Genomic DNA, 10622 nt, shown 5'->3' on the forward strand with positions numbered 1-10622 from the left:
TGGTCTTTTCAGCCATCTCAATATATTGAGTATATGAACACACAAACATAATCTCTAGAACTGCTCTGAGTCACTTCATGAGCATTTTACAATTTCTTTATTATGAATTAATTATTATTATTGTTATAACCATATTTGGGTTGACGTATATGCTTTTATTTTATTTTTTCAATGAACTGTTTTTTTCAAAGCATTGTTAGATGCAGTGGTTCCTGTAGTTATGCGAAGATTTGGTTTCAAAAACAGGATCAGTAAACTATTTCTTATGATTTTAAATCTGCATTGAACTTCAGATCAATCTCAAAGTAAAAAGCGGTACTAAAGTCTGATTTTGTGGTGGATGTGTTCAGTTATTATGATCTTAATTCAAGTGATGAAGGATTTTGAAAGTCTGAGAGTGTTGAGCACTACTGTAAGGTTAACCCTGCATGGTGTAAATGTTTGAAAATGATTAACACACTGTAAAATCTAATTAGTTGGGCTTACTTAAAAAAAGAAAAGTAATCAAAAGTAATCAGTTACATTACTTTAATAAAGTAATTGAAAAAGTTACACTACTATTACATTTTAAATAGAGTAACTTGTAATCTGTAACCTATTACATTTTCAAAGTAACCTTCCCAACACTGCCTACATGTCGAAATGTAAGTGAAATGCTATGATCTTTCTTTATTTTCAGCGATTTCTACATTTTCCAGCTCATTTTCCGCTTGAAAACTTACACACAACTGCAGTCATGCACACCATGGAATTTTAAGTCACTAACAAACACTAAATTTGAGCTAACATGATGATTTCCATGCTAGTCGTACCTGCACATGTTCAAGTTGGTTGAGTAGCCTTTGTTAAAGCAAGAGTCTTCGTGCATAGTATACACTGTACAACTATGTTATTTCCTTTATCCTTTTTGAAGACAAAATAACTGAAATTTCATGAGACATGAAAACGTTTTTCCCAGCAGAAAGCATCGTAATTAACTGTAGCAGCGTCTCATCCCGCGTTTGAGGAGAATAATTGTAGACGGGTGTTATTTGCGCACGCACCAGCAGGTGGCTCACGTGAGTCAACATGAGTGTCAACAGAAGCAGGAGCTACTGTATGATGAAGTAGCGCTACATTTTATGGAGGACCAAACCGGCAGAAATTTAAAATAAATAAATACGCAAATAAATAAATAAATGTGTGTATAAATACACGTATTCTTGTTTAAATACGTATATAAATAATTAAACGTGTGATGAAATATAGGCAAATAAATAAAATAAATTGGTGGCCAAATGGAAAATGTTCCTAACTGTTTTCTTTTAATCACTAATTTATTTCTGAATGTAGTTCCGCATTTATTTTTCTCTGCACAACATGCTAATGAGAGGGTGTCAACCATGGACTTGGTCGGCGCAAATCTAGGGACCGTCTCTAAAGTTACATACGACATTAATAAAAATGTCTTGATGGATTTTTTTCTTACAAACACGCAGCTTTTCACTTTGCAAGGCATTGATTTATGGACTGGAGTAGTGTGGATTACTGTGATGTTTTTATCAGCTGTTTGGACTCTCATTCTGACGGCACCCATTCACTGCAGAGCATCCATTGCTGAGACACTGATGCAATGCTACATTTCTCCAAATCTGATGAAGAAACGAGCTCCTCTACATCTCAGATGAGCTGAGGGTGAATACGTTTCTTAGCAAATTCTAATCTTGGGTGAACTATTTCTTTAAAACAGCGTCATTACTAACACGTAAATTTGATAACATTCAGATACTAACTGTAAGGTTGAAATGGAGAGTCAAGTGCATCACATTTTGGGATAGAGTATTCAAATTGTGTTAAACATAGAAGCTAAATTTAGCATACTATGCACAGTGAACTTACTGCAGAAACAATACAAGTGTGTAGTATGAGCAATATGTCTGCATCAGACTAACTTGACAAAAGTTGATTTACATGAAAACATTACACTATTTTAAAATGCATCACTCACGATGTCCAGCTTGTGTGAAATTATTCTCAAATCTTTCTTTTATTACAAAAGAAAGCTCTATACATAATTACAGCATTTCTTTTACATAAGTGTGTATTAGTGGTTAAAACAGGATTTCGCTTTCAGTGTTCGTAATATCAACTTAAATTTTAATCAAATTAAAACTTACCCAGCATGTAATACAAAAACAAACAAACGAACAAAACAAACCTAATTCTTCAGAAAATGGCACGTAAAAGATAATGAACATAAAGCAAACATTTCATCCACGACTGGTTACACTGCTAAAGGAAAGAAAAGAAAAACAGCACTGACAGACGTCTGTGCTTCACATTAAAACTATATCCAGGGTGCAGAAACATTTTAATTTCAAACGCAGCCATATGAGCTACTTACAGTTTGTTAAAGTCAGAAATCAGATTATGTACAATAAGGGCCATATACAGTATGGTACATTCAACACTTTCTTCTAGTGTTTACACAACTTCATACTATAACAGCTGATATAAAGACAGTCAAACACACAGGTCATATTTCACTCAAAAAATAAAAATGAGAATACTTCACATAAAGCAAAAACCACTAACTTTTTTTGTTTTTGCATTGTGAAAATATTTTCATGACAATTAAGTGTATCCCTAATATCAATATTTTCAAAAGGTGATTGTTATTATTGTAATACAGTTAAAAATATATTTTTCATTTATTAAAAAGCTATTTAACAATACTAACAATATCTAACCACCTTACAATTTTTCATTATTAATTTTTTTAATAATGAGCAAAAATGTGGTTTAAAATGTCTTAAGACAAAAAAAAAAGTTCACCCAAAATCAGATTTGGAGAAATGTAGCATTGCATCACTTGCTCACCAGTGGATGCGCTGCAGTGAATGGGTGCCGTCAGAATGAGAGAATATTTTTCCCCAAGCAAAGGTTTAAAACGTCTTGATGTTTTGTTTCTTACAAACACACAGCTGTTCTCTTCACAAGACATTAACTGATGGACTGGAGTGCTGTGGATTGCTTGTGGATTATTGTGATGTTTTTATCAGCTGTTTGGACTCTCATTCTGACGGCACCCATTCACTGCAGAGCATCCACTGGTGAGACACTGATGCAATGCTACATTTCTCCAAATCTGATGAAGAAACAAGCTCCTCTACATCTCAGATGACCTGAGGATGAGCACATTTTAAGCAAATTTTACATTTTTGGTGAACTATTCCTTTAATACTTCACGCAAAATTATTTTTTCCTTTTGGATGGGAGTGAAATATGACCTGGAAAAGTTCTTGGAAGCATTCATGAAATTCACCTAAGAACATAATAAACTCAAAAAAAGTCTTCCCCTGGACTTAAAATGCATTAATACTGAATAAAAGAGTCAAATACTTTTGTTCTGGCCGCTTCATAAATCCCACAATGTTTTTTTCATCCGTTATCCGGTTTGCGCGGGTCAAACAGGTCAACATGTTGTGCTCAGATCCACAAACTAAAAATGCACAAAAAGAAGAGACAACGTCATTCCTGCATCTCTCGGTATTGCCGTGGTCCATTTAAATCGGTTTAACAGTACGAGAAAGAGGCTTTATGGTCCAAACTTGCAGTCTGAATGAGTGAAATCTGTGGAGAGAAACCAAATGAATCGTACACAAGTTGAGATTTACAGCCCTTTGGATGTCGCGAGAAATCCAAATGAAATATTCAAAAAAAATAAACAATTAAGGTGACAAATTAAAGAAAAAACTTTTACAATATTAATATATGGGTGCACGTATAAACACTTTTACTTTTGATTTAACTTATTTCAGTTAAAATAAGTTGTTTTGAAAAAATAAAATCAAAAATGCCATTCTAGTACCTAGTAGCAGATCCATCACGTATTTTAATATTTCGGTAAACTAAATAAGCCACGAGAGCACAATCCACATCATTTATTCACCTGTGATCGCGCAGCACCGCCGTTTTCGGTACGTTGTCATGCAGTGCAAATGCAAGTCAGTGTTTTTCTCTTACAGCATCATAAAAAGTGAAAGCACGTGAAGCAGAAAACTCGACTTCTGACAGCTAGATTCAACTCCAGCTATCGATACGTACAGCATAGTTTGGCACAGCATTACAATATGGAATGGCATGCGATCTTTTTCCGACATTTTTGCAGTACGGATCATGTTTAAATCCAAATTATAGCAGCACATAGAAATAATCGGTATTTAATAAACTTGTAACTGACCCGTCGCAAAGACTCGCCCCCAAGTTCTCACGGTGTGAAAAATGCATCGCGGAGCAAAGAGGAAACTAACAACGTGCCGACAGACAAGACAGAGCAGGTTACTTTTGGTAAGAAACAAAGTCTCAGCTTTCAAATTTTGTAATTTAAGAAATTCAAACCATAAATACCGTTTTGTGGCTCTTTAATTTGTCGTGAGAGATCGCTGTAGCGCCTCAGATCAAGCGGCACGTGAACTGATCGTCTTTTCATATTTACTAGTTGTAGCACAAAATAAACATGAATGAACATCAGAAGGTATCTTGTTTCAACCGCAGAAAGACATCAATACACATTTTTCAAGTTCAAGTCTACCGACGTTAGTCTACTCTGTCTGATTTGTTTGACGGACATAATGGCAGATTTGGCGTTATGATTGGTCAGATCGCCTGTCAATCAAACTCCCAGCGAAGGGTCAATTGAATAACAAAGGCCATAGAGAAAGTGATGAAGGCGGAAAAATTGTATTTTTAAGAAATGATCAATTCAAACTGTACATGAAGCCCCTAGTGAGTGTTGATGGCAGTGCAAGAGTATCCAGCATTACATTTAGAGCAAGTGCACTCATAATTTCCTCACCCTCATGTCTTTCCAAGTCTGATGATGCTTATAAATGGGAACGGGTGCTATTGAGCTCTAAAAATGACAACAACAACAAAAAACATTCTTATTTTATAAAAAGGTGGTACTTGGAGCTCGACCGCATCGGTCACCATTTATTTAAATGGAAAGAAGGTTGGACATTCTGCAAAATAACTCCTTTTGCATCTGAAGATGACAGAATTGTCCTTTCTGCGTGAAACATTCCTTAAAGCGATAAATAACACACATACCGCCATTGGAACTATACCGAAGAGCTGATTTCACAACATAAACTCTGGAAAGAATCCATTTTTGACCTCAAAAGAAAAACTAATTACAAATCAGATCAAGAGAGGCATTCCCAAAAGAAAGAAAGACTGAACTGAAGATCCTTCAACTGTTGTACAGCGAAGAGGTTTTGAATTTACTGAAAGTGAACATAATCGTACACCTCTCGGCAAAAACAGGTGAAGACCCAGAAGCGATAGTGCAGACACGTCTCTATGAAATCCTGAAGTATAGATGCGCGTGAACACAAATCATCCATTATCACACTACCCACCAAAACGAGTCCGTGAGGAGACGTGATCATCCTTCAAACGTCCCATTACACCACATTATTGACGTATGTCCCACGCAGCGAGAAGGCAGTAATAAATACAATGGCAGTCTGACTGCATGGCATGAGTGATCCCTGGAATATCAGTGCGAGTGAACGGTCACACCGGCCTCCTGCGTTACGGGTCAGTCTCCTTTGGGATTGTCCAGATTCACCACCCGCAGCTCCGTGAGGGTGGCGCTGCTGCTACAGGTGGGATGCTGGTTTATCAACATCTGAAAAAACAGAAACAAAACTGTTAGAGGAGCCGAGTTACTGCGCACTCTTATCCGTCTTCATAAGCATACGTGCAGTTAAAAGTGAATCAACAGCACTTTGCTAACTGTCAGTCATACTATTATCTGCAATGGCGTTTTAATGGCACATTAAAATAGTGGTCACAACATTATAAGAACAGTTAGAATGTTTTGAGAAAAGTCGAGAACAAAACTGTTGTGAATACAAACGTTATGTAGTGAGAATAATGTCAAAACATTAGAAGAATAAAGGTGTAATGTTTTGGAAATAATGGCATAGTGTTACTAGAATAAAGGCGTAATGTTTTGAGAACAACCTTGTTACATTACAAGAAACAAAAACGTAACGTTATAGTAATAGTAAAAGCCTAATGTTACAAGATTAAAGGCATTGTGTTACAAGAAAGCAGTAACATTTAAAGAATAAGGATGTAACATTACAAGAATAAAGTCGTTGTTTTTAGAATAAAGACATGACCTTACAAGAATAAAGTCACAATCGTAATGTTGAGAACAAAATTGTTTTGAAAATATCAGAATAATGTAGTTACAAGAATCATGTTAACATTACAAGAATAAATCTGCGATGTTTTAAGAACAGTCTTGTAACATTACAAGAACAAAGGCATAATGTTATAAGAATAAAATCATAAGGTTATGAAAGTGAAAGCCTAATGTTATAAAATGACGAGAGCAAAAGCCTAATGTTACAAGATTAAAAGCAATGTTACATGAATAAAGCAGTAACTTTTAAATACAGATGTAACATTACAAGACTAAAGGTGTTGTTATGAGACTAAAGACATAACATTACAAATAGAAAGAAACTGTTTTAAGTCATACTCTTTGAGAATGAAGTCGTAATGTAAAGAGAACAAAATTGATTTGAAACTGTCAGAGTAATGTTACAAGAATGTCAAAACATTGCAAGAATATAAAGACATTGCACTGTTTTGAGAATAACAGCACTGTTTGTAAAATAAAACCGCAATTTTTGAGAACAATCTTGTAACATTACAAGAACAAAGGCATAATGTTATAAGAATAAAATCACAAATGAAAGGCCTACTGTTATGAGAATAAAGATCTAGCATTACAAGAACAAAGCCGCTGTTATGAGAATATAACATTACAACAACAGTCACAGTAGTTTAAAAATAAAGTTGCACAGTTTGACAATAAAATCACAATGTTATGAGAACAAAATTTGTTTAAAAAAATTATCATAACGTTACAATATTTATGTCAAAACATTGCAAGAATAAAAGTAAAATGCTTTGAAAATACAGTCATAATGTTTTGTTTTACGAGAATAAAGTCGTAACAATATGAGAAGAAAATCAGTGTTTTAAAGTGCCCCTATTATGGGTAATGAAAGGTTCATATTTTGGTTTTGGGAGTCCCCAACAACAGGTTGACATGCATGCAAGGTCAAAAAACACTTTCATGGTCTTATAATATGTATTTATTTTTACCTTATCTGCTCAACGATTCACTCGACGATTCATTTTTCCAAACCCCTCCTATGCGTGACGTTAATCTGCAGTGATTGGTCGATTTAATTTCCATTTCATAATAAAAGCAGCGTTTGTGAGCGCAGTGCTGCTTTGTGTACAGCCGTTACTGGGGAAACGTAAGCGTACAAAAGCGGCACATAGTGGCAAAGAATGAATTTGCATTTTCATTCAGACCAACGCGAAAAGACCAACAAGTGGGCGGGCAATGTGCTAATGTTTCATGTTGACGTCAAGTTGAAACGGCTTGGGATTCGTTTTAAAAACGACACGTTTAAATGATTCAGTCGACTCTTTCTTTTGAGAGACGATGACTTTATACACGGTGCACTTTCAGATTCAAACCTTTGCAGGATGTTTTCATTCACTTAGAGCTGTTACACACTGCATGAAAGCTAATTTTCAAAAATCCATAATAGGGGCACTTTAAAAATTTCATTTGACTATTCTGAGAACAAAGGCGGAATTTTTTAAAGAAAAAGCTTAATATTGTGAAGTTTTGAAAAAATCTAAACAAAAAAACAAAAACAATATTATGAGAAAAGATGTGATTCAAGAAAAAAAATTTTTTTCCTACTAACTAGAACATTAATAGGCCTGTTTCAGAAGCTACTCTTACAACCAAAACCCATTAAACTTTTGGATACAACAATGCAAAACGTTCTCAGCGGAAACCGTGTGAGGCAAAGTACATAGCTTTTCGTGACATTTATTGTATTGTTAGCTATATTACCGAATGTAGTGGAACGGCTGAAACTGGGATCTGTACGGTTCCAGGAGGTCCCGTGAAAAACATCTGAGGAACTGCACCTAAACACAACAAAGAGCCTTGTAACAATGAAAGTACAGTTCGAAATTGTCAGAATTAGCATAAGTTCCTGACTTTTCAATGTTGTTTAAAGACTACCCGTGCATCTTAAAGCGAGACATTAACACACACGGTGACGTCTGACGGACCTGAGTCTTGGGCTTGTGTGTGGGACATGTGCATCGCGGCGGGTGCTTGTGGGAAGGTATTGAGCACAGTTAGACCCCCGTCGGCAAGGGTAGGGGTGGATGTAGCGTACATGACGTGCGCTCCGGGGTACATCATGTGACCTGCCATTGAAGAAGGCACTGAGGAAGTGACTATCGTAGCGGTGTGGCTTGCTGTGGGAGAGACAGAAGAGACGTCTTACTGAAGTCACTGATCAGAGCAGTATCTGAGCGCAAGAAAGGGTGATGCTGTAAGTACCAGTGGAGCTGGTGGAGGTCTGGCTGATCTCTGGACTGCTGTCACTGCTTTGAGGACTGGGGTGAACCTGGAAGGCCTGTAACTGTTGAGGCATCGCACCACCTGACACACAAACCACAGACACATCCTCACTGCACTTCATACTGGCCATAACTACATGCGTGAATGAATGGAACGTGGTAAAAAATAAAACTATTAAAAATTATTTTCATTCATTGAAATAAATCTGAAATGAAAATAAATATTAGGTGGTAAATGTAAACTTGGGAAAAAAAATAAAAAAAATTAGAAATGTTGCCTTGCAAACTAACTTAAATAAATACGAATAAGTTGAAGTACTTAACCAAAACTTAAATTAAAAAAATTTAAACTTGAAAAAAATAAAAATAAAAAACGAAAAGACAATAACTAAAACTTAAACTAAAATTAAAACTGAATGTATAAAAATTAAAGCTAATTAATAAATGCACTGCAATTGCACTGAAAATGATTTTCTTACTTCGTATTCTTGTCTTGTTTTCTAGTATAAATATCCAAACATTCTTGAATCAAGATGCATTTACTTGACAAGTGAAATGACTTAAGATATCAAGTCTTGTTCTCTAAAAAAACATCACAATTTTGTTAAGTTTTTTGCTTAAAACGAGCAAAAATGTCTGTCAATGGGGTAAGAAAAAAATCTTAATTCAAAGGCTAAACAAGATTATTTTTCTTTCCCCATTTGCAGATAGTTTTGCTTGTTTTAAGCAAAAACTAATAAAATTGACAATTTTTTCAGAAAACAAAACATAATATCTCAAGTCATTTCACTTGTAAAATAAATGCATCTTGATTCAAGAATTTTTTATATATTTATACTAGAAAACGACAAAAATACTAAGAAAATCATTTTGTGCAGTGTACTTAAAATATTTGATGAAAAACAAACTTAGAAACAAAAACAAACAAACAAACAAATAGAAAGGTTGCCTTAGTAACTAGCTGAAATAAGTACAAAAATTACTAAAACTGAAATAAATTTAATAAATAAAGGTAATAAGTTCTTAAAATATTAGATGAAAACCTAAACAAATTATAAATGTTGCCCTAACGAACTTAAATAGTTTAAAATATGAATACAATTTGAAATACTAAAATGATAAAATTGACAATTTTTTCAGAAAACAAGACATAATCTCAAGTCATTTCACTTGTAAAATAAATGCATCTTGATTCAAGAATTTTTTATATATTTATACTAGAAAACGACAAAAATACTAAGAAAATCATTTTGTGCAGTGTACTTAAAATATTTGATGAAAAACAAACTTAGAAACAAAAACAAACAAACAAACAAATAGAAAGGTTGCCTTAGTAACTAGCTGAAATAAGTACAAAAATTACTAAAACTGAAATAAATTTAATAAATAAAGGTAATAAGTTCTTAAAATATTAGATGAAAACCTAAACAAATTATAAATGTTGCCCTAACGAACTTAAATAGTTTAAAATATGAATACAATTTGAAATACTAAAATGACTAAAAATGAAATGAAAATAAAGCTAAACAGAATTATTTTTTTAAATATGATTATAAAATTTATTATTATTATTTATTTATAATTTTTTTAAGGGGGCTTAAAAACATGACCATATGAAATAAAGAAATTGCAACAATTTTCTTCTATACGGACTTGTGCACAACCCTAAACAGCTGTGTGCAAATGATTTTTATAAAACGGATAGTTCCGGTGCTTGATTCTGATTGGCTGAGCCGTGTTCAAAGCTGTTGTAAATTACTCTACAAACATACACCTTTGTTTACTTCTGTGTGTTGCTCGGCAACCACTTTACTAACAAATATTGTTCATTTAATAAGTAATTACATAATATATGAACCGTTATTGATGTAATATTAGAGTAAAATTCACACAAAGTTGAAATAATTCAAACACTGAACTTTCAATTTTCAAATAATTACAACAATAATTTCAAATTTTAACACAAAGAGTAACACAAAATGCCTTGAAATGCCATCGCTATGACAAGCACATTTGAGACGGCTGTAGCGTGCATGTCCTGGAGCGCAGAGAGTTCACAGAGAGTGTGAAGAAGCACTGACCTGTGAGCGAGATGGCAGCCGGCAGGCGGAAGAGCGTGGCCTGTGTGCTGGCTTGTGTGTTTTGCGTCTGTGGACACT

At 34.3% G+C, this 10622-nt stretch overlaps 1 protein-coding gene across 3 annotated transcripts in view; it reads right to left on the reverse strand.

Moving 5' to 3' along the window:
• Positions 1–4520: 4520 nt before the first annotated feature.
• Positions 4521–10622, reverse strand: part of LOC107706117 (serum response factor-like) — a 29707-nt gene continuing 23605 nt past the window's right edge. For 2 of the 3 annotated variants that reach the window (XM_016509701.1, XM_016509700.1), the window contains 4 exons: positions 8444–8545; positions 8167–8358; positions 7943–8019; positions 4523–5674 (listed from right to left, as the gene is read on the reverse strand). In XM_016509701.1, the coding sequence (XP_016365187.1) occupies positions 5585–5674; positions 7943–8019; positions 8167–8358; positions 8444–8545 (461 nt within the window). In that variant the 3' untranslated portion in view covers positions 4523–5584. Of the gene's footprint in view, positions 5675–7942; positions 8020–8166; positions 8359–8443; positions 8546–10622 lie in introns of all 3 variants that reach the window. The other variant, XM_016509702.1, reaches the window with a different exon arrangement.

The sequence above is a fragment of the Sinocyclocheilus rhinocerous genome, unplaced genomic scaffold (genome assembly GCF_001515625.1).
Source record: "Sinocyclocheilus rhinocerous isolate Xijiao unplaced genomic scaffold, SAMN03320098_v1.1 scaffold3004, whole genome shotgun sequence".
Taxonomy (NCBI): Eukaryota; Metazoa; Chordata; class Actinopteri; order Cypriniformes; family Cyprinidae; genus Sinocyclocheilus; species Sinocyclocheilus rhinocerous.